The sequence below is a fragment of the Macaca mulatta genome, chromosome 6 (assembly GCF_049350105.2).
Source record: "Macaca mulatta isolate MMU2019108-1 chromosome 6, T2T-MMU8v2.0, whole genome shotgun sequence".
In the NCBI taxonomy this organism is placed as follows: Eukaryota; Metazoa; Chordata; class Mammalia; order Primates; family Cercopithecidae; genus Macaca; species Macaca mulatta.
In genome coordinates, this window is record NC_133411.1 from 166,208,564 (window position 1) to 166,233,141 (window position 24,578).

Genomic DNA, 24,578 nt, shown 5'->3' on the forward strand with positions numbered 1-24,578 from the left:
AGAGCTGGTTGCCAGTTGAATGTGGTTAACAGTCAGGTCTTCTTTCACTGAAGAGCTCTTTCTCCCACTACTCTGAAGTTGCCCATTTGGGTGTTTTACTGCCCCGGTTCTGTTTCTCTGTGTTGCCCTTTAGTAAATCAGCCTTACTGTGGAAAACTGTCATCCTCTTAGGAGACCCCTAAACTGCCCACATGGCTTTTTAAGCCTTTTCCACACTTTGGTGCATTGAGCCCTGCATCCAGCTGGCACATGCCCTCTTCTGGTTTCAAGGCCAGAAGAACAAATCCAAAATGTGTTGCAGAAACATCGTCTGAGTTGCATAATGTGCAGGGAGAAGTGGACCTGCGGTTCAGTGGATCTGCCTCTCCTTCGGTCTCCCTTGTGAACACGGATGTGTGTTATAAAGACTGCTAAAGTCACAGAACGGTAATGCAGAATTTTGTTCCACAGCTTCTCAGTTGTCTTCCCAGTAACAGGCACTGCAGTGTGCCAGGGGACTCAGCGATCTTAGAAATAAATTGAGTAGTGCTTACTCCATGTATTTTTTATTTCTTTAGTACCCATCCTAAGTGAATCAGAATAGAGACATATTCCAGCTAGCCAGGCCCCCAGGAGAGAAGCTGATTCTGTATTTCTGCCCTTCATTTACTTCATGGTACACAATGACTGGAAACTTATTCCGCCAATGCTGTTCCAGAATTGAAATTCTGACCTTCTTTTGAAAAATTGCAGGATTTGCCATCACTAATCCCCCACTCCAGCATGGCAGCAGTCAGACAGGGTATCAGAAGTAGTAGCTCCACCTTTACCTGGGCAGGGCCCTCCAATGTGCCATAGACGGACTCACTCCCCAAACTTTCTGTTCACCCCAGTTGATCTCACTTACCTGACCTGTCTGGTCTCTTTAGCTGTTTATGTTTGCAAGCCTTCAACCATTTCTGCCCACTTCAATTTAGAGTCACAAAATCTGAGTTTCAGAGAGGCAGAGCTCCAAAAATTGGAAGCCTAGCCTGGGATCTCCACCTGACCATACTCTGGTCTCCATCTGGAGGTCTTTGTGGCTAATGAGAATGAAATTGAATCCCTGGCATGAGGCTGCCTCCTGTGGAAATATTCCAGCCATTACAGCAGACCCCATGGTCATCCCACCTGGTCATGCTCTGATGAATTGGCCTTGCTGGTGTTCTTTTAGCCTTTATGTTGTAAAGCTAGCTTTGTCTTTGAAAGAACTTTCACAGCTCTTGCATCCTTATTCCGGGGAACTGTATCACAGGAGCCAAGAACACATGATTTGGAATAAGGAGACTTGGATTCACATCCTAAGGCCTATTATGGTGACCTTGGGCAAGTTGCTTAACCTTCAGGGCCTCCATTTCCCCTCTCTGAATGAGGGCCCATTGTACCGATCTTAAAAGATGGCTTAACCAAAACAACACAGGAGTGGCCTAAGGTGCTTTCTGTCTCTACACAAGGCTGTACTTTGGTTCCTTTTGATAGCAATGGGGGGAAGTTGCAGGACAATGAGGGACCAAAGCGTGTTGGAAGAGTTACACTTTTCCTTCATTTCCCAGCAAATGCCGTGTCCTGCTGGGATTCAATGTTACTGTGTCCCACTTTGCCTGAAGATGGGATTCCTTTGTTCAGGGCCCACAGTGCGCATGGATCCCAGTCATCATGCGCTGACTGCAGACTGCTTGCCCATGGCTTGTAGCCACGCCTTTGCCAACCCCATGTGATACCTCAAGGGGCCTACACTCCAAAGGGTGAGGCATTCTGCTCCCACCTTTTTTTAGAATTTCTATAGCAGTTAGAGTATATAGTGGTTAAGAATGTGCACTTTGGAGCCCAGTTTCCTGGATTTGAAGCCAAGTTACTTTACTTCTCAAAGCCTCGATTTCCATACATGTAAAATAAGAACAGCAGCAATACTGACCTCATAGAGTTTGATAAGCATTAAATGAGTTGACGCATATAAAACTGGCACATAGTGATTTGGTTGAACCAGACAAAATTGCCAGTAACCTAAAAAACCAGTAACGTCATAGGGTTCAACCTGATAGTAAACCCTTAATGAGTGGTAGCTCTTAGTATTGCTTTTTTCTCATCGATATAGAAACTGGAAATCTAGTAAGCTTGTTCTCTACCCAAAGGGGATTTGCACATGGTCCGTGGTCTCCTTCCACGGGATAGCCATGCAGCCTCCTTTCCCCAACCTTGCCCTTAACCCTCTGGGCCTCCATCTCTCTCAGCATAGTCTGACAATCCTTCCACTTCTCAGAAGAAGGGAACCTTGTCACTTGCTACTGCAGGGGTCCTGGTTGCCATGTAGATGGTCAGGAGGTTGTCTGAGCAGCTGTCACTTGCATGAACAGAAGCAGTAAGATAAAGCACACATGTAATCCTTACAAGCAATTCCTCAGCAGTTGTGGGTTCTGTCTCTGGACAGGAGCTGGAGTGGCTGCTGGAGATTAACCGGCTCACGCACCGGCTGCTCTGTAAGCACATGACGCTGGACAGCTTTGACGCCATGTTCCGGGAGGCCAATCACAATGTGTCCGCTCCCTATGGCCGTATCACCCTGCATGTCTTCTGGGAACTGAACTTTGACTTTCTCCCCAACTACTGCTACAATGGGTCCACGAACCGGTAAGGGAATCCCTCAGAGGGGGCCGGGTGGGGGTTGGGGGAGTGACCAGCTGCCTCCTCCAAACTAGGCCCGGTACACATGTGAGTGGTTCCTGCAACAGGAGTCTCTCAGACCCCCTCCTGGGCACAGGCTCTGTGCTCTGTCACTTGTCTGAGGTCGCAGAGCTGATTGACAGTTGAATGTTGTTAACAATTAGGTCTTCTTTCATTGAAGAGCTCTTTCTGCTACTACTCTGAAGTTGCCCATTTGGGTGTTCTACTGCTCCAGTAAAACATGGGGCATGCCATGGTGAGCAGATACCTTCCTGTCTCTTGAGTCTTCAGACTAGAGGAGGATATAGGTGGTCAAATAATCACACGACAAATGTACCATTACAAATAGTGAATAAGGAGATGAAGGAAAGCCCACAGGGCCATGGCAGAGGTAACAGCACCACCTGTTCCAGTCTAAAAAGTCATGCAAACCTCAAGGGAGGCTGCCTCTTTGAGGAAGTAATGCTGGAGTTAAGATGCAAAGGATGAGTAGGAATAAATAAGGGCAAAAAGGCAGAAGAATATTCCAGACAAGTTTCTAAGGGTTTCTCCAAGAGGTTGATGAGGGTAAAACTAGTCGGGTGGGAAATGGTGCCATGAAAGATAACACAGGAACAGATTGTGCAGTACTCTAGAGGCCAGGGCAGGATCGTGCATTTTTATTAACCCTGAAGGAGTTTGAGGAAAGGAGATGACATGATCAGATTGTATGTTTGTAAGGATATCCACATATCTGAAAGCATGCATGCAAAACAGCATACATTTGCAGAGCACAAATACACGTGACAAAGTGGAACTTGCCTCCTGCAAGGTGCACACAGCCCTGGGCCAGGCACTGAGGTAGAGCCAAGACCTAATTTCTTTATCCCTGGAAAGTTTCATAGCCTGGTGAAAGAGGTAAGGCATGGATATTCACATACAAAATAAGTATGTAAGGGTGCAAAAAAATGTATTAATCTGCAGTTCTTCTAGGTATCTCCAAGCCTTGGCTCAGGGCCAGTATTAAATGAGTATGTGTTGAATGAATGGAAGGGTATGGGAGATATCCACAAATGTACCTGAATCCACACACTAAGCGAGATAGATTTCCAGTTCTATAAAGATATAGGAGTTTTAACACTCTTGAGCAGGGAGCAGCAAACTGTGGCTCACAGACTACGTCTAGTTGCTGACTGTTTTTGTAAAGCCCATGAGCTGAGAATAGTATTCACACTTTTGGGTGGTTGAGGGGAAGAAATCCAAAGAATAATAATATTTGGTGACAAGTGAAAATGATTTGTAATTGATAAAGTTTTATTGGAACTCGGTCATGCCATTTGTTTATTATTGTCCTTGGGTGCTTCCATGCTGCAACAGCAGAGTTGAGTACTTGCAACGGAGACCATCTGGCTTCCAAAGTTAAAAATATTTGCTGCCTGGCTCTTCTGAGAAAGAGTTTGCTGAACTCTGCTCTTGAGAAACCAAACTGAAGGTAGAGGAGTGGAGCCCCAGAGAAAGCCATGTTCAAGCCCAGCCCACTCTTATTCTTGCCTAGTGTCATTCTGAGCAGCCACAAGCTCCTGGTTGAGCCCAGGAATCTAGACTGAAGTTTTCCCATCTATGGAAAGGAGTTGAATGGGAAGTTAAATAGGAAGATGTCAGAAGAGTTTAGTACCTTTATAGTCAACCACCTAACAGTGCACTTGTACCAATGCAAACCTTCACCTGGCCAGGAAGCACTCCTGTTATCTGTGTCCCATGAAGAATAATGTTAGCACCATATTAACTCTTTCCCATCCCTTTGCTTCTACTAGTTTTGTGCGGACTGCCATTCCTTTCACCCAAGAACCACAACGAGACAAACCTGCCAACGTCCAGCCTTATTACCTTTATGGATCCAAGGTAAGTAGTCCTGCCCTACCCTGCCTAAAAGAGGGTTGGTGAGAAAAAGCACATAGAAAAGTGTCCCTTAATTAGAAGAGTAAGAAGGTGGAGAGATAAATGCAGCAATGAGGTCAGGCACAGTGGCTCTTGCCTTTAATTCCAGCACTTCAGGAGTCCGAGACCGGTGGATAATTGAAACCAGGAATTTGAGAACAGCCTGGGCAACATAGCGAGACCCTGTCTCCACCAAAAAAAAATTAAAAAATTAGCCAGACATGGCAGCATGCACCAGCAGCTACCTGGAAGGCTAAGGCAGGAGGATCCTTTGAGCCCAGGAGTTTTATGCTACAGTGAGCATGATTGTACCACTTCGCTCCAGCCTCGGTGACAGGGCGGGACTCTTATCTTTAAAGAGAAAGGAAAAAGGCAGCAATGAGATCCAGGCAGAAACAGCTATGAGTATATGAATCTTTATTTGTTCACAAGTAGCAGGAATGGGGGCAAAAGCAGACCTCCATGACTGGGTGCTGAGCAGGGAATGCGTGAGGTAGGCAAGGGAATAGGGATGTGGGGCTTCTCGTCTTGGCTTCTCAGCTCCCGCTGTTTCTCAGTTGATTCACTGCAGTGTCGTCCTGTGATTCTGGGATTTTGTGCTCTATAGATACAAGAGGGCACTGGGAAAGTCTTAGGATGATGCTTGGAGAGTGCAGGCATCTTCTCCAGAACAGCCCGCCTAGTCTGGTCAAGACAATTTTCTCAAATCGAGGGAAGCTGACTGACAGCATTTGAAGTGGTTCACAGACATGGCATTTAATTAACACTGACTCATAAAGTAAAAACAGCACTTCCCTTTTCGATTCTCTTTCCAACCTTATGCTGTATCAAGGGAAAGACAAATATTGGTGCTAATATGTGTTTATTACCTCTCCAACACTGGATCTCCCTTTTTATCAAAGACAAGCAAGCGGGCATTAAGCTCAGAGTCACTGGCAGGCAATAGAAGCTAAGTCAGATTTAATATTATCTTGTTTTCATGATGTTTATTCTTACGTCTCTTCCCTTCTGTTTGTAGCAGGAGGGTGCTGGCTTTTCACTTATGGACTAAAATAAGGCTGTCTTTGAAAATAAGTTTACACCTAAAAACGGAGTCAATTTAAAGAGAGAAAAAGTATTATTAATAATAGTAAAGATAATCCATGATTTTAAAAAACAGAGACAGGTGGTGTGTGATTGCCTAAAAGTTGGAAAACACTCCAGAGCAAGGGTTCTCACACTCTTCCAAGTAATCCCCTCAAGGGCAGAGGAAACTAGACATCCACCTTTGCCCAAAAGTGTACCTCCCAGAGCGTACTCGCAACTCAAACATTTCCTTCAAGTGCTGTTTTATTTAAGTCATGCAAATGTTTGCTTTCTACTTTATAACATATCCATGTTTGTTTTAATGTTAAAACAAAGATTTCAATTCTTAACTGTGTCCTCCGAGTGGACGCTGCTGCAGAGATGCCCTGTTGGTGCCTTGGCATACCCTGGGGGACATACCCTGGGGGATACCTTTTCCAGCTTGAGAAGCTTTGTCATGGGGCATTCATCCAACCCAGGTGACCCACAATAGCAATGACATTTGATGGGAGAGAAATGGGTAGCCTATAGACATGTTTGTACAAAAGACCTACTGTGTGGAAAGCTTTAGGCTACATGATGCGGGCTGTCTCCCCCCCCACTCTCATTCCCCACAATGAGGCAGTATGGCGGGTTGGTCACCACCCCCTCTCTGTAAGGCACCCGCATCAGGGGCATCCTGGTTGGCTTCAGGATTCAGTTCAGCTTCATCTCTGGAGTTCTTGCGTGGCACTTCCACCAGGGGGAGCCCCTGCAGGTCTTCCTCCCTCTGACCAAGATCCGGGGCCTCCTCTGGCCATCTCACCAACCCATTGGCCTCCTCCATGTGGCCAGCCCTGTAAGACCATCGCGGCTCATGGCAACGGACACACCAGAACTGGAGGCAGATGAAGGCCAAGACAGCTGTGAAGCAGGCCAGCAGAATAGCCATCAGCACCCAAAGGGAGATTTGGGGGTCTACCAGGGAGCTTCCGGGAGCCAGCGGACTCTTATCTAGGGTGTGGAACATGGTGCAGTAGTGCCTGTAAGGGAAGGCAGCCTTCTTACAGCTGATGCACAGGAAGTAGAGAGTGGAAGGGGCGAGATGTTCCAGCACCACGGAGCTGATCGTTCGAGGCACCTTCTCCTCGTGGTGGAAGCTGTAGCGAAGATAGCCAGAGAAGATGCTGTTCCAGTTGGGCCTATACATAATATGGTAATAGTCCTCCAGGCAGGGCTCCGAGGACGACCAGGAGATGATGGCTCCTGTATAAGAAATGTTCCCCACCTCGATGTTCATCCCGATTCTAGAACCAGAATCAAAGTGAAGAGTGACATCCCCCGATTTAAGTATGTATTTATCATAATCATAGCCACCATTTGTTGCACATTTGAGACAGTCTCTCATATTGCCTTCATCTTACAGACAAAGAAATGGAGGCCTAGATGTTCTGTTATTTAGGCATAGCGAAAAAGTGGCTGAACAAAAGTTAAAACCATCCCATGCCAAATTTCAGGCCTAAAAAGAGATGCACCCATGTAATCCCAGCCACATCCCACCCTAGCCAAGATCCTTCAGATAATAACATTGTTCTCATACCCTTAAGAAAAAAGACGAAAAAGTAGGAGAAATCAGTAGAACCTCAGAGACTCCACCTTTATTCTCAGGTCTGTGACCTCCCCTCAGGCAATTGATTGACCTCAATTTTCCTCCCTGACCTTCTGTTTCTGCTGTAAGTACTGTGAACTCAGTGATCTAGAACATTCTGCCCACTGCTTTTTTTAGCCTCCTGGTTCTGTTGCCCATGGTGAGTGGAAATTCGCTTCGTCACTCTTTAGCAGCTGATTTCACCCCAAAGCTTCTCCTGTTTTGTTTGTTTTTTCAAAACCAGCGTTACCAGAAAATTTATTTTATAGGTGAAGATAATCATCCCCTAATATCAGCATAACTACCACTATTTAACTCTGCTGGTATTATGAATGTTAATGATGGTAATAACCACTCACAGTAAGTGGTTGCTATGTCACTGATCATGCTAGATGATTCACAGATAGTAATTAATTTCCTTTATTCTTCATCACATCCTCTGAGCTAGATTCCCATTTTACGGATGAGCAACCTGATGTCACACCGCGAATATGTAGAAAAAGGACTCAATGCTGCCTAATCACTGCATTTCCTAATGCGAGGCTGCCGGGTTTAGTTACAGACGTTATTGCAAAATGAGGTGCCAGGACTGAGACCCAGTTGCTGTTTTTCCAGACAAATCAAATGAGCCCTCTTCAGATTGCCAGGCCCCGCTTTGATAAGAGAGAGCCATCTTCAAGTATTTTAGTTTCTCTCTTGCAGTCCCCTCTACTGATTTCCCCGATCAGAAATACAGAGAAAGTCATAGTCAGCCTACGTATATTCACGTAAAGGTCTCACCCTGCTTTGTCCTCCGTCCCTCCTCCCTCACATGAAATCCAGTAGGTTTCATTTTGGGTTGCAGTGACATAGTAAACAGCTGTCAACTGGATTTTCGCCTGCATTGGATATTAAGCCAAACCAATGGCTATTATGACCTGCCTTTCTCTCTCCTCCGCTTGCCCCCATCCTCTTGTGTTTGTGCCCATTTTCCTCCAGCAGTGGAGCTGCAGAAAGGTGCACAGCATTGAGTAATTTCTCAATCCTTGTTTTGCTTCTGTAAGGGTAACAGTGAGCTAAGATGCTTGGGAAGGTGAATAGTGTCTTTCTATGTGGCTGAAAATTTCTTCCCAATAAATGGAGAATGAAAGGGATGAGACAGATGTGCTCAGACCCTTCCAGGGAAGGTCATCATGAAGGAGACTGAACGTTTGTGTTCCCTGGCTTGTTGTCCTCTACACACTCATCTTCCCCACCCCACACACCCCTATAAATACACTTTCGACCACAATGAAAAGAGCCTAATTCATTACTTATGATACACAGGCAGCCACCTGTGTAAAACCCTTCCTGTTTCTTGTCACGCACAAATGTTCTCTTGGCTTCCTATCTGCCACTAGCTGTCTGTACAGATGGAATTACCTCAGCAGACATTTTTAAGAGATTTCTGTCAAGACGCAAATAGCATCCTCAGCTTTTAGGACCAGGTCCATCTCCCTTATTGATTTTTCTTCCTCTGTTTCCATTTCTAAATTCTCCCCTATTTTTAACTATTCATTTACCATTGCCCAGCCCTTCTCCAAACAGAGTGTGAAAAGAACTCATTTCCATTTCCAAGAAGAGCCATTTATATTTCTTACCTGATGCTCGCAGCGTGTCTGGTTAGAGCTCTGCCCTCCGAGGTGGAGTAGATTAAAGCTGAGAGAATGGTGCCTTCTCCCTCCTCCACTCTGGGCTTTCTGTGTTGTTTCTCTCAACACTGAGTAATCCCACTGCTGCCCCTAACGCTCATGTTATTCATTTCTTCAGATCAGCATCATTCACCATGGCAACCAGCAGGCATCTGTACGCACGATGCTTTCAGGGACCAGCCTGGAAAGGCTTTTGCCCAGTGAGAGGAGCTCTCATTCCTTTGGCTGAAAAAGGGCAGATGATCCCCTGCAAACTGATCCCCAGTGCGGTACTAATTCTTCTAACACTCCTACATTTTCTCCCCAACTGGCTGGTTATTATTTTCTCGTCCCATCTAGATCCTCTTTGGCTAATGGTTTTAAATGCAAAGATGCTCTTCTCAGTTACTCCACAACCAAAACAATAATATTCATCTTCATCCCCTCCCACCCCTACACTTCCCCATCCCAACTGCCTACCCCACCTCTTTATCTTCATTTTTCTCTGTTCTTGACTCTTGTAGCATTACGTAGTTATATGATACTGGTCAAAACCCTTTTATATGTATTGTCTGAACCTCAGTTCCGCCATCATCTGTAAAGCTGTGGGCTTGAGCTACATCAGGATGGCAGATCAGAAGGCAGAAGACATGAACCCTATCCCTGCACAGCCCCGAACCCATGTCAAGCTTGCTAAACGGTCATGGCACTCTCACTGGGTTGAATAATTCCGCCCCCCACCACAAAAAAATGCATATCCACCCAGAACCTCAGAATGTGACCTGATTTAGAAATAGAGCCTTTGTAGATGTAACTAGATAAGGATCTCAAGATGAACTCATCCTGGATTTAAGGATGAGCCCTAAATTCAATGACTAATGTCTTTGTAAGAGAACAGAGAGGGAGATGTACTCACAGAGAGGCACAAAGGGAAGAAGCCAAGGGAAGACAGAGGCAGAGAGTGGAGGGATGCTGCCATCAGCCAAGGAACACTGGGAGCCATCAGCAGTTGGGAAGGCAACGGAAGATTCTCCCCTAGAGCCTTTGGAGAGGGCATGGTTCTCCCAGAACCTTGATTTTAGGCTTCTGGTCTCCAGAACTGTAAGAGAATAAATTTCTGTCATGTTAAGCTGCCACATTTATGGTAATTTGTGATAGCAACCCTAGGAATCCAATGCAGCACTCCTTCCAGCTGGGTGCTGAAACAGCCCCAGAGCTCCTCTGAACACAAGCGTCCCAAGAAACTGCTTCCCAATCAGTCAGTTGGAGTTGACGCCAGAAATGGAAACTGCTACTCCTGGATTGGACCATCCCCAGTGTTCCTTTCAAGAATCCAGACTGCTTGCCTCCCCTTTCCTCACAAAGGGCTGTCTGGCTCTGAGGTTCCATCCCTTCCTGTTCCTTTCAACCTTGTAAGAACGTGTTGCCGCCATTCTGTTGAGGAGATCACAGGGCGTGTCTGGAACAGAGGGTGGAAAGTAGCTCACATACATTTAGACCTCAATGAATTTGTACAAATTATATGTTTTTAAAAGTCAGCTTTTCTCTTCTTGATTGTTGACCAAAGTATCCAAGTGAACACATGAAGGTCTCTTTCTGATTCCTATTAATGATAAAAGGTTAGGAAGAAAGCCAGGCACAGTGGCAGTGGTGTGCACCTGTAGTCCCAGCCACTTGGGAGGCTGAGGTGGGAGGATCTCTTGAGCTTAGGAGTTCCAGACCAGCCTGGGCAACATAGAAAGACTTTCTCCATTGGAAAAAAAAAAAAAAAAAAAACTGCCTTGGTGAGTTGTGACCCTACACTTGGCCAAAGGTCTCTGGGAGGCGTGGAGTCTCAGGACAGCCAGTGATCCTTGATCAGACAGTTGCTCTGCGGCTTGCCCATGGCATTCAGTCTTCCCAGGGGCCTGTCTTAAGTCTGCAGCAATGCGTGCAGCCTGTCTCTTCCCATGCGAGCACAGTCAGGTCAAGTGCTAATAGTGAGTCCCCACCGAGCATGAAAGCATCCTTCTCACAGAAAGGCCACGCAACTGTTCGCAGGTGCCCTTTGAAAAGGTTATTTTGAGGGGAGTAAAAATACCAGAGTTAAGGGGTCTGAGGAGGAACAAGGTAGAGACTCAAGCCTTTTTCCACAGAAAATGGGAATTTATTTTTAATGTTCTTGGATGACATTTTTAACCATGAAAAATTTTCCTCTGTGGAATTAAGAGACTCAGAGAATGTGAGGCCTCGAAGCCCTCTTGTTTCACAGTCCTGGGAGAAGACGTGGCATTCCTCAGGCCACTTGGCTGATGAGTGGCAGAGCTGCCAGTGAAATGGGATGGGGCCCCAGACTCGGAGGCCAGGGTTCATCCCGCTTCCCTGAGCTGTCGCCACTCGCCAGCAGCACCCAGAGGAGCCAGTGCAGCCCTTTGTGAAGGAGATAAAGTAACTGGGACACCTGCCCCAGGACATTACACCCCAGCCATGCTCACACTTTCTCCATCATCAGGGACAATTCCTCCAGAGTCTGTGCAAGTTGTAGCCTGTTTGCTGTCAGGCCAGGTGGGCCCCAGCTAGTTGACACCAGTAGTAAACTACTGCTAGAGGAAATCAGCTAGGAGCAAGGTTCTTCCACCTTTCCTGAAGGTGGCAGTGAAGGGATAACATGGGGCAAGCCCCAGTCCCAAAGCTGGATTGGCACATGGGGAAAGTGAGTGGCTTACAGAGCACGCCCTGGAATTCCCAGGCTGGAGTGCAGTGGCACAGTCATGGCTTACTGCAGCCTTGACCTCCCAAGGCTCAGGTGATCCTCCTGTCTCAGCCCCCCCAGGTAGATAGGACTACAGGCGTGCACTACCACACCTGGCTAATTATTATTTTTGAGATGGAGTCTCGCTCTGTTGCCCAGGCTGGAATGCAGTGGCAAAATCACGGCTCACTGCAACCTCTGCCTCCTGGGTTCCAGTGATTCTCCTGCCTCAGCCTCCCAAGTAGTTGGGACTACAGGTGTGAACCACTGTGCCCAGCTAATTTTTGTATTTTAGTAGAGATGGAGTTTCGCCACGTTGGCCAGTCTGGTCTTGAACTCCTGACCTCGTGATCCACCTGTCTCAACCTCCCAAAGTGCTGGGATTACAGGCGTGAGCCACTGCGCCCTGCCTCACCTGGCTAATTTTTGTGTTTTTAGTAGATACGAGATCAGACAGTTGCTCTGAAGCTTTCCCATGCCATTCAGTCTTCCCAGGGGCCTGTCTTAAATCTGCAGCAATGCATACAGCATGTCTCTTCCCAACTGCTAGTGGTGAGTCCCCACAGAGCATAAAAGCACCCTCCCACTGCAGCGAACCGAGATCGCGCCACTGCACTCCAGCCTGGGCAACAGTGGAAGACTTCGTCTCAAAAAAACAAAATAAAAAAAAAGCATCCTCCCCACACCGTGTTGCCCAGACTGGTCTCGAACTCCTGGGTTCAAGCAATCCACCCACCTTGGCCTCCCAAAGTACTGGGACTATAGGCATTAGCCACCATGCCTGGCCAAATTCCCTCACTTTATGTATTTATTTATGTATTTATTTATTTACTTATTTCAGTTTTTTTTTTTAATTTCAATAGATTTGGGGGGAACAGGTGGTTTTTGGTTACATAGATTAATTATTTAGTGGTGATTTCTGAGGTTTTGGTGCACCCATATGAGCAGTATACACTATTCCCCATATGTAGTCTTTTATCCCTCTCCCTCCTTCCACCCTTCCGAGTCTCCAAAGTTCATTGTATCATTCTTAATGCCTTTCTGTCCTCATAGCTTAGCTCCCACTCGTAAGTGAGAACATAATGATGTTTGGTTTTCCATTCCCGAGTTACTTGACTTAGAATAATGGTCTCCAAGTCCGTCCAGGTTGTTGCAAATGCCATTATTTCATTCCTTTTTATGGCTGGGTAGTATTCCATGATGTATACATACCACATTTTCTTTATGTACTCATTGATTAGTGGGCATTGGGCTGGTTCCAAATTTCTGCAATTGCAAATTGTGCTGCTATAAACATGTGTGTGCAAGTATCCTTTTCATATGATTTCCTTTCCTCTGGGTAGATACCCAGTAGTGGGATTGCTGGATCCAATGGTAGTTCTTACTTTTAGTTCTTAAAGGAATTTCCACACTTTTTTCCATTATATTTGTACTAGTTTACATTCTCCCCAGCAGCGTAAAAGTGTTCCCTTATCACCACATCCACACCAACATGTATTATTTTTTTATTTTTTATTATGATCATTCTTGCAGGCATAAGGTGATAATACATTGTGGTTTTGATTTGCATTTCCCTGATCATTATTGATGTTGAGCTTATATATATATATATATATATATATGTTTATTGGCCATTTGTATATCTTCTTTTGAGAATTGTCTATTCATGTCCTTAGCTTACTTTTTGATGGGAGTGTTTTGTTTTGTTTTGTTTTCTTCTTACTGATTTGTTTGAACTTGTAGATTCTGGATATTAGTCCTTTGTCAGATGTATACTTTGCAAAGATTTTCTCCCACTGTGTGGGTTGTCTGTTTACTCTGCTATTTCTTTTTCTGTGCAGAAGCTTTTTAGTCTAAGTCCCATCTATTTGTCTTTGTTTTTGTTGCATTTGCTTTTGGGCTCTTGGTCATGAAGTCTTTACATAAGCCAATGTCTAGAAGGGTTTTTCAGATGTTGTCTTCTAAAATTTTTATGGTTTCGGGTCTTAGATTTAGGTCTTTGATCCATCTTGAGTTGAATTTTGTATAAAGTCAGAGATGAGGATCCAGTTTCATTTTTCTACATGTGGCTTGTCAATTATCCCAGCACCATTTGTTGAAAAGGGTGTCCTTTCCCTACTTTGGTTTTTTTTGCTTTGTCAAAGATCAGTTGGCTTTAAGTATTGGCTTTATTTCTGGGTTCTCTATTCTGTTCCATTGGTCTATATGCCTATTTTTTATGCCAGTACCATGCTGTTTGGTGACTGTAGCTGGATAGTATAGTTTGAAGTCAGGTAATGTGATGCTTCCAGATTTGCTCTTTTTGCTTAGCCTTGCTTTGACTGTGTGGGCTCTTTTTCAGTTTCATATTCCTTTTTGGATTGTTTTTTCTAGTTCTGTGAAGAATGATGATGGTACTTTGATGGTGTGAATTGCAATGAATTTGTGGATTGCTTTTGGCCATATTGTCATTTTCACAATATTGATTCTACCCATCCATGAGCATGGGATGTGTTTCCATTTGTTTGTGTCATCTGTGATTTCTTTCAAGAGTATTTTGTAGTTTTCCCTGTAGAGGTCTTTCACCTCCTTGGTTAGGTATATTCCTAACTATTTTAATTTTTTTTCAGCTATTGTGAAAGGGGTTGAGTTCTTGATTTGATTCTCAGCTTGGTCGGTGTTGGTGTATAGCATGAGCCTTTAGGGTCTTCTGGGTATACAATCACGTCATCAGCAAACAGTGACAGTTTGATTTCCACTTTACTCATTTGGATGCCCTTTCTTTCTCTTATCTTATTACTCTGGCTAGGACTTCCAGTACTATGTGGAATAGAAGTGGTGAAAGTGGGCATCCTTGTCTTGTTCCAGTTCTCAGGGGAAACTTCCTCACTTTAAAAATGGGACTATTATAATGTCTGCCTTGTAGTGTTATTTATAACAGGTGAACCCATGTCTATAAAGTCCTGGGCTTAGGAATAGTATTTGTCATTATTAAGAAGAAAAGGTCAGTGGATCAGAGCCATTTCCTGAGTTGGTCATAGCTTCATCCAGAGGCTATAATGAGCAAAGTTTACACCCTGCATTGCATAGCACTTCCTTGCTTTTTCCTCTCTTAAATCACTTTTATTGATTTTATTTTTTAATGTATATACTCATTGTACATGAATAATATAGAAAAGTTCAAAGATGACAGTAAAACTCATGCAACTCAAACTTGGGAATTTTCTGTGCATTTTACATGTGTGTTCTCGTTTTACAAACCGCATGACAACTCCTTGAGATTGGCCTTCTTATCCCCATTGTACAACTGGAGAGACTGAAGCTCACGGGGGGACGGCTTGGCTGCTCTCACGAAGCTAGGTCCTGGCAAACAATGGTGTAAGCCTGGGTCTGTTGGCCACTAGAGCTGGAGATCCTGGCTGGCCTCTTTGATGCTCTGCTGCTCTGGTTGTACCATCCTGTAACTTGTGATTCTTCAGTCCGTAGTAGCCCTTTGCTTTGTGGTTAGCTTCCCTTGAGAGGTAGGGCCAGGACTTCAAAGTATGATGCACTCCAGAATGGTGGAGCAGGTGAAGAACTAAAAGCTCTTACAGAGAACATCTAACCACCTGATGTGGTAGCATCAGGGAAGATATCAACTCATTTGGAGAAATATGACCAGCAAGTGTTTCCTCTTCTGAGCAGGCCCTACTCTGAAGCCCAGGTTCTTCTGCCCAAGAGCTCTGTCACTTAGGGATGATGCTAAATAAAACAAAACTTTAACAGCTGGTCAAGTAATCAGAATTAATAGATGAATCAAAACTTTAAGAGTATATTCTCTAAATAAAATAAATTATATAGAGTCTATCCTAAAACTGCCTCCCAAGTGACACAGATTGTGACATAAAGCATTCGTTCAATTATTCCAGTAACTCCCTGGTAATTTTTTGGCCCTTAGAAATTGTTGGTGTGATCTGTTTGGCCTGGTTGTCACAAGCCCCTGTCTGAGGCAAGTTTGCCGTACTCTCACAGTGCCTTCCTCATTAAATCATATCCTTAGGACCCAGAAGCCAGTGCTTTGCTGCAGCAAGCTGGGCACAGCTCAGCTGGGTACATACCTGGATGCCAACACTGCCCACCTGAGCTGACCAGGGGAATCTTGGTCCCTGTGACACCACCACCAATAGCACCACCCCCTTCCCTGTCACCACCCCACCCTTCTGTCTGCATGGTACCACGTCCACAAGGTAGGTTACCCACCAGTCCAGAGGCTTTTGTGATTTTGGCAACCAGTACATATGGAATTTCCTATGCAGAATTTCATCTTGTACCTCAACCCAGACAAGTCACTTCATTTCACTTGGGATTCAGATTCCACTTCTGCTAAATGGGAATACTTGCACTGCCTTACCTGGTTTAGAAGGCTGAGAATGGTTCCCAAAGACATCAGGTCCTAATCCTGGAACCCGTCAATGTAACTTTCTTTGGAAAGAGGTCTTTGGAGATGTGATTAACTGGAGGACCTTGAGATGGGAAGAGGATCCTGGATTATGCTGGATCCTAAATGCATCACAAGTGTCATAAGGGAGAAGCAGAGGGAGTTTACACATGTAAGGGGAGAAGGCCATGTGAAGACCCAGCAGAGAAATGGGAAGTTTGGAATGGTGCAGCCGCAAGCCAGGGAATGCCGCCAGCCTCCAGTAGCTGGAAGAGGTGGGAAACAGATCGTCCCCTGCAGCTTCTGGAGGGAGTGTGGCCCTGATGACAACTTGATTTTGGCCTAGTTTGGATTTCTGGCTTCCAGAAGCCTGAGATAATACATTTCTATTGTTCAAAGCCACCAAGTTTGTGGTAATTGTTAGAGCAGCCGCAGAAAACAATGTGGGCGGCTACGATGGAATTCGTATGTGAAAAATTCACGGAGAAGCATGATGTAATTGTGTGTCATCACATGAGTACTGATTATAAGAAAAGTGATGACACATTAGTAGTTTTACCCAAGCGTTCACAATGGATTTGATCCTGGAACTGAGAATTGATCAGTCCTTGGCGCCATCTTGCTCTGTGACCTTCCCGAGAAGGACGATGCTGCTATTTTATTTCTGCCCTCGCCTTCATTTACCTGCAGTGATTTTAGAGAATTGAGCTGCAGCTCTTCCACCTCAATTAGAGAGCTGTGTTTGTGTTTGTAGGCTGATGATATCCATTAGGGAAATTGTAACAAAAATAGGAAATTAGGAGCAGTTTTAATTCCTCTTGGGACCTCTGAAAACAGCAATTGTGATTCCAGAGAGCAGAGATGCAAATTGCTTACAAATTCAGTTTGCCAAGTAAATAGGCCTTACTGTTTGAAGTGGCTGGCCGTGTTTACCATCTGATGAGATAGAGGCCTATCTCAACAGATAGATGAAAAGCCTATATACAACATTTAAAAATGGTTAAAATGGTGAACTTTATGTTTGTATATTTTACCACAACATTTTAAAGTTCATCTACAGATAATATTACAGTGCCCAGGATCTGCCAGATTCCACTCATCATATTACTGCAGGTCTGCGTCACACAGTAATAACATGGCTCTAATTCCTGAATCAGGGTTGTTTATTTCTTGAGATCTCATAAAGCTATCTATTTTGTGTAATGTGGATTTAAACAAGCTTGATTTTAAGTGATCCATCCTAACCAGGTAGGATACATAATTAGTTTCCCATGAGGCCCATTGGTTGGAACCTATCAGTTAGCAGGATTGGTTCAATGGCAAGTTACCAATGGCTCACGTCATGTTGCATTCTTGTTTTTCTTTGCCAACCCTCAGAAAATGCCCAGGCTCCCCTATTCCCACATTTTCTCAATAGGGTCCAGCCTCCTATTGAGCCAGCAGGTCAGATGGGTGCCCTCCGGGGGTGTGTATGTGTGTACTTTTCAGCATGCATGTGCATTTCCTCTTGCATGCGTGTGGTGTATTTGGGGGAATGAGGGGTCGGAGGAGTTTTTGTTTTAATCTTAGGAGATTTGAATTCTCCTCATTTCATGCTGGTCCTTCTCACATGAAATGCATCTTGGGCCATCAACTAAAGCTTAAACTCCCAGTCTAGACCAGAATCCAAGTCTGACATAGGAATGTCAACCAGAGGCCTCCAAAGTACACCGAGTGGGTGTGTAGGGGGCATTTTAAAAATCCTTATGTGGTAAAACAATTCCAATACTACTCTTCGCCTCTGCCTAGATCTGGGAATTCCTGCTGAACAGTTTCCATATATGTAAATGTGTGTTTATTTGTGCTTGCCAGGAAGAGTTCAGGGAAGCTTGGTACTAGAAGCTCCTTGGGCGGGGATGAGGGTTTAGGAGACCACTCAGAAGGACAAACGTCCGGGAAGAATGCATTTCAGCTTGATCCTCTAGAGGAAGCACATCTATCCCCACCTCCAGCCCTTTACAGGAACCTTATAACAACCTTGGTATAAGATACCTGCAATGAGGAGGGACTCCACCCGGTACAATCTGCTGGTGAACATCTCCCCTTTCTATCAACTAGTCCTGGCTCTTACCTCTATCCTATCACTTTGTGGGGTACACACTGTGTTGTATAAAATTACAGCCCACCTCTTTACAATCAGAGAAGCGTAGCTGTCGCCAGAGCTGCTGGGGTGAAATTTGACCAGAAAGCTGCGTTTTCATCTTTATTTACCAAGTCATCAAACAAAATAATATTAATGGCTATTATTTCAGTAAGCATTTCCAGTGTGCCAGGCCCCATGCTGACTGCTTTATATATGTGATCACATTTAAACCTCCAACAACCCTACTGGATTTGGTATTATCATCTCTACTTAGGGGAAATCGAGGCTTAGAGGGTTTAGGTAATTTGCCCAAGAGCATCTAACTAATACATTTGAATTCGAACTCAGGTGTGCCCACCCCAGAGCCCATCCTCTAGACTCAGACAAAGCTAGAAAAGAAGTCAGAGAACCAGACAGAAAATATAAGTAGATGATTGCTTTTTGTCCCCTCCAGAGATATCCATTTGAAAGCTCCCTGCTACTCAGAAATTCCTTTCATTAAATATTTGAAAAGGGGACAAAAGAGAATGTTCTGAGAGCTTTGCTGGGTTTACAGGAGAAGCCCAGAGTCCCTGGTGTGGGTGGAGAATGAGAAGGCTGTTAGGGCCGTCCATGAACACCATGTTCCCATGGCTGTGAGCACAGCCAGGTCTTTGTCACCTGGTACCTGTGCTGGCTTAAGCCACCGCTCTCTTCAGGAGAAAATTTAAAGCATGTTTCTGCTTTTTAACCTTTGAAAATCATGTTGGGAAGGTGAATTAAGCTATGACATAGCTCAGTGGGATTTTTAAATTTACTTCTTTATTGAGGTATAATCATATTCAGTAAGATGCACTGTCTGTCAGTTCAGCATGCTATGACAAGAATACCATAAGCTGAGTGATTTGAATAACAAAATTTATTTCTCTCAGTTCTAGAGGTTGAGAAGTCCAAGATCAAGGTGCTAACAGATCCAGTGTCTGGTGAGGGCCTACTTCCTGCTGTGCAGATGGCCCCTCTCCTCACTGTACCCTCCCATGGCAGAGAGGAGAGAAACAGTGAGCACTCTTATCTTTTCTGATGAGGGCACTAATCCCACTCATGAGGGCTCCACCCTCATGGCCTGATGACCTATCAAAGGCCCACCTCCTAGTACTATCATATTGGCAGTTAGGATTTCAACACAAGAATCCTAATTTGTTTGTGATTAAGATTCCAAATCCTAATTTGGAAGGGATGCAAACATTCGGTGCACACGGGCACAGATCATAATTGTATGTACAGTTCTGTGAGTTTTGACAAACACCTCTATGTAGTCAACAGCCCAATCAGGATGTAGAGCTTTTCCATCACCCTAGGAAGTCCCCTCGTGCCCCTTTCCAGTTAGTCTCCTCCTCCCAACAGAGGTAAGCCATGGCTTGTTTGGTGATTGCTATGTATTCCTTATCTCCAGAGAGGGAAACAGGAGAATACAGAGTGGGGCTTTGCTAACAAGGCAAAAACTAAGCTGCACTCACTTAGAAGAGTACACGCCTCCTAGCATTTTGCATCCTGTGTGCCTCACTCACCTCAACCTAGCCCCAGCCCTGTTTGACAGGGTGGCCTGTGACAGAGGCACTAAAAGAGATTTGCTTCATACCTAGAAAGTGACATGGCCTGGCCCCACAGTTAGCTAAATCAACTCAGCAAATCATACACTCCAAGGATTTGCTGAACATCGACTTCAGTGAACATCATACTCTTAAGTCAGTTCCATTTTCTCCCTATGTAAGCCATTCCTGGCCCATACATTTCGAAGCTAAATACAAAAAGTTCCTCCCCTAGGTTCAGGCAGTTTGCTGTGACAGCTCCTCAGTGTCATGTACAAAAAAAACTTTGCTCTTTCTCACATTCCAGGCCTCCCAATATCTAGACATTAGCTCACCAAGTGAACTATTACTCAACCTGGTGAATGAGTGGGTGTTCTAATTCTTCACAAGTCCTTGCTATTAGTGGGAACTCTAATTGTGTTCTTCACGTATCCTTGTTGTTAGTGCATATTTGTGATGCTTGTTTTGTAAAGTTTAGAATAATTCATATATACGTACTTAACTCAAAACTTAGACTGAACTCAATTAAATATTTTCTTGATGGCTCCAAAGGGAGTTGAAAATCTTGCAGTACTTCAAAAGCATCATGAGAATTTCCATTTAACTGATGTAGAATTTCTAACTAGCTAGCTAGTAGAGAATTTCAGTGAATAGAATATCTTATGTGGTCATCCCATAAATTGCATGTTTCATGTACAAGATTTTTGCAATTCCAGTTGGGAGAACTATACTCAGAACTAAGTTTTGGACTGGGTGCAGTGGCTCATGCCTATAATCCTAGCACTTTGGGAGGCTGAGGTGGGCGGATCACTTGAGGTCAGGAGTTTGAAACCAGCCTGGCCAACATGGTGAAACCCTGCCTCTACTAAAAACACACACACAAAAATTAGCTGTGCATGGTGGAGGGCACCTGTAATCCCAGCTACCTGGGAGGCTAAAGCAGAAGAATCGCTTGAACCCCAGAGGCAGAGATTGTAGTGAACCGAGATCACATCCCTGCACTCTAGCCTGGGTGACAGAGCAAGACTCTGTCTCAAAAAACAAAGAAACAAAGAAAAAAACCTAAGTTTTGAATTAAAACCTTATGTAAAAAACTGAGTATCATTTATATAAGAATTCAACTTCCAAAATACACCATGGTAGGTAGAGCATGGGCTTTGGAATCAGCCATACCCACTTAAAGTGAGTGCAGGCTGCTTCCCACCTGAGCCTCAGTTCCCTCATCTGTGAAATGGGACTAATAATTATATAGATCACATAGGTTTGTTGGGTGGATTAAACAAGAATGTACCTGGAGGGCTTCACAAAGCCTGGCATTAGGTGCTTCGTAAGCGGCATTTCCAGAACAGAGCATTAGAGTCAATGATAACTTTACATTCTCACCAAACAAGTGAGACCAATTTAGGGCCCTATAGTTTGGTTGTATATTCTCAGACAAGGATCTTAAAGAGATCCTTCAGGTTCAGTTATGGTGTCTCATGAGGTCCAGAGGACAATGGTGGTGGCCAGGGCTCTGGGTCCCCAGCCAGCACCAAGCCAGAGCAGCTCCATTTTGCCTGCTTCACATATGAGCTTCCGTGGCATCTTTCATTCGGATTGCTGCTCTTAAAGTTAGGAAACCACTGACTTAATCCAACCCCTCATTTCATAGATGTGGAAACTAAGGCTCAAAAACCCTGGGCAGTTGTCCCATGCACTCAGCAGAGGTCTCCTGACTCCCAGGCCTGTGTGTTCCCAGGACCCCGCCTGTCATAGATGGAAACAACTAACAGTAGAGGAAAGATGACAATATTGAAGCAGCTGTTGAGTTTTCACATGGTTCTTCCAGCCAATGTCTAGTACTAGTAATGCCTCTTAAGAAAGGAAATTGGCTGTTTATCTTTTCCCCCATGGCTCCATTTGTGAAACTCCTGGTTTGGGTGTGGAACATCATGGGTGGCAGGAATCCCTATAAAAGGGATATTTGCTTGGAAGTCCTTTATCCTCTTCTGCTAGGGAGTGGCTGCTCCATCTGGTGACTGTGCGCCATCCTGTAGTCACTGACCATACCTCTCTCTCTGACCATCATTTTGCAAACGTATTCATAGAGCCCCAGTGAGCACACTCATAACACTGAGTTCCTAATTCTTCTGTCAGCGGAACATCTGCCAGGACTCCACCAGCATCCATTCAGTACTCAGGCACTTACTTTGCCACTCTGTTTTCCAGCCTCTCAACATTGCCTACAGCCACATCTACAGCTCCTACAGGAATTTTGTGGGGCCACCTCATTTCAAGACTATCTGCAGACTCCTGGGTTACCAGGGCATCGCTGTGGTCATGGAGGAACTGCTAAAGATTGTGAAGAGCTTGGTAAGGAAAGGCCTCAGTGTGGCTTGAGATGTGCCCATGTGGGTTTGACATAAACAAGGTTTGCTTTTACTTTTTACCTGGCCTGTAAAAACAAATCCCAGGCACTGCAGCTCTGCCTGTAGAAACTGCTCAGGGAGTCCCTTGCCCGTATCCCTGGATTGGTCTTACCTATCATTCTGTTACATTTCTGTGCACATTTTGACCTATAGCTGTGCTCCTCATTTTCTGACCCCAAACTCCTTGTATTTGATGACTGAAGTCAGAAATCCTGATTTTGTCCTTCAGCGCTTACCACTGACTCCTCATGCTCCCCAGCTGTACTCCATTATCTAATTTGAGCAGGGCGAATTCATGACACTTGTAGCTGCCATTTTCCACGCCCTTACCCACGGCAGACATCTCTAATCAATCACCATGCTTCTTTCCCTTGGGATTTCTTGCTAAACACTGCTTCTCATACTGCACTGGCTTTAAGAGAGTTCTGTATCCCTTTACCGCTATATCCCTTTACCACTATTCTGCATCTGCCCCAAATATGGTCATCTGAATTTCATTTAATTTCCTGCAACACTGCTGAAGGCCAAAACATTTAAGATGTTTATGAAAATTTCAAGTGACAAAAGTAATTTATAACCAGATCAGGGATAGCAAATAGGATTAATCTGCTAACTCCAATTCTGTGGCAGCAGCTTTGTGGAACCATGGGTTGTTAAAGATTGTGGAGCTAAATCCAGAGTAAAACCAGAAAATGTGGTAATTGATTAAAGATGTCTGCCTTGGGCACAGGAGGGATGAACGTGCCATGAATTTTCCAGGCTGAAATTAAATAGCTTGTTTCAATCTCCACAATTTCCTGGCTCCATTTCATTTTAGCTCTGAGTCTGAATCTGATACAAGCATCCTCAGCCCCAGGAAAGACCCTACACCTAGAAATGTGCCCTCCTTGAAGTCTGTAAGCCTGAAAGAATAATGAGAGAGCTCCTTTTTCAGTCTTATAAAGGTCAAAGGGACTGTTCTCCACCTTTAGGCAAGCCTGCCCCTTCCTCTCAGAGGTCTCAACAGAACCCTCCGTAGCCCAGAATTCAGCCCAGAGATGCACACTTGCTGCAGCAGATTATCTCACTCATCTGTACTCTTCTTTTGTCAGCTCCAAGGAACCATTCTCCAGTATGTGAAAACACTGATAGAGGTGATGCCCAAGATATGCCGATTGCCCCGACATGAGTATGGCTCCCCAGGTTGGTGATAGCAAAACAAGGTGGGAAGGGAGGCTCTGACCATCCACCTCAGAGCGTTTGCTTCTCTAACATGCCAGTGAGCTGGCAGAGTACTGGCTATCCATCCTCCCCGGCCACTAGCTAGATAGCCTTTTAATCCCTCTGAGCAATGGTATCATCTTGTCAGTGGAGGGAGATGATGCTTGCGGGGCCTGCCTCATGGGACTGCTAGGAAGTTGGAAGATGACAGCAGATGTCAGCATGTTTAAATAATGCAGAGCCAGGTTATTAGAAAAGGTACTTATGAGCTCAGCACCTCCAGATCTTCCTCCATCTGCATATTTGGGGAGACCGAGGCTCCAGGCAGTGGTGCCAAGTTGACATATCTAAGATAAGTGAGGAAATGGACATCTCTGCTGTTTGACCACTGGGCAGAGAAATAATTATTTCCTTCCTTGATAGTGAACTGAATACAGGGCCTGGAGAAGAGGGAAAGATGGGGACTGTGACTTGGCATCTGATGTTTCTTTTCAAAACCAAGATGTCTAGTGCTGGGTCTGCATGATTCAGAATAGGAAAAAGATAAGGCTAAAATTTCTGGAGTTCAGTCCCAGCTGCCCTACTTACTACCTATGTGACTATGGGCGTGCCCCTTACGCTCTCTGAGCCTTATCTGAAAACAGGGGTAATAGTGCCTAGTGATATTGTTGTAGTAAATGAGGTATTACAGATAAAGGGCTCAGCACAATATCTGACACCTACTAATAAATATTCATTCCTGTCATGATAGGAATTCAGGCAACTTTGGAGGGACTGGAAAGGGTCCAGTGCTGCCTCATTTGTGTGTGTGTGCACGTGCACATGTGTGTGTGTTCTGAAAAAGACACGAGCCCGCTTCTCGAACTTTTTCCAGTACTGAGCCCTGAAAGAAATCTCACTCTGGGCCTGCAGAGAAGAGGGATACGTGGTTTGGCTTTTTGCTATCCGAGAGTCAGGTCTGGGGCTGCCACTCAGTCATTGTTTCCCATAGACCCTACTGAGCAGTGTCAACTTCCCACTGACCCATCCCGCTTCTTCTCCCAGGGATCCTGGAGTTCTTCCACCACCAGCTGAAGGACATCATTGAGTACGCAGAGCTCAAAACAGACGTGTTCCAGAGCCTGAGGGAAGTGGGCAATGCCATCCTCTTCTGCCTCCTCATAGAGCAAGCTCTGGTAAGTCCAGAGCCCAAAGGAATTGAGGTATCTCCAGGTTG

At 44.9% G+C, this 24,578-nt stretch overlaps 2 protein-coding genes across 7 annotated transcripts in view; one reads left to right on the top strand and one right to left on the bottom strand.

Annotated features, from left to right (window-relative positions):
• CYFIP2 (cytoplasmic FMR1 interacting protein 2) overlaps window positions 1-24,578 on the top strand; it is a 133,429-nt gene that overhangs the window by 71,575 nt on the left and 37,276 nt on the right. For all 5 annotated transcript variants that reach the window (NM_001194296.3, XM_078004301.1, XM_078004303.1 and 2 more), the window contains 5 exon segments: window positions 2,447-2,646; window positions 4,473-4,560; window positions 21,963-22,106; window positions 23,254-23,344; window positions 24,407-24,537. In NM_001194296.3, the coding sequence (NP_001181225.1) occupies window positions 2,447-2,646; window positions 4,473-4,560; window positions 21,963-22,106; window positions 23,254-23,344; window positions 24,407-24,537 (654 nt within the window).
• Window positions 4,999-11,528, bottom strand: FNDC9 (fibronectin type III domain containing 9). 2 transcript variants are annotated; one of them, NM_001194600.3, is given in 3 exon segments: window positions 6,081-6,947; window positions 8,908-9,042; window positions 11,518-11,528. In NM_001194600.3, a coding segment is annotated over 1 exon segment (675 nt). In that variant the 5' UTR covers window positions 6,941-6,947; window positions 8,908-9,042; window positions 11,518-11,528; the 3' UTR covers window positions 6,081-6,265.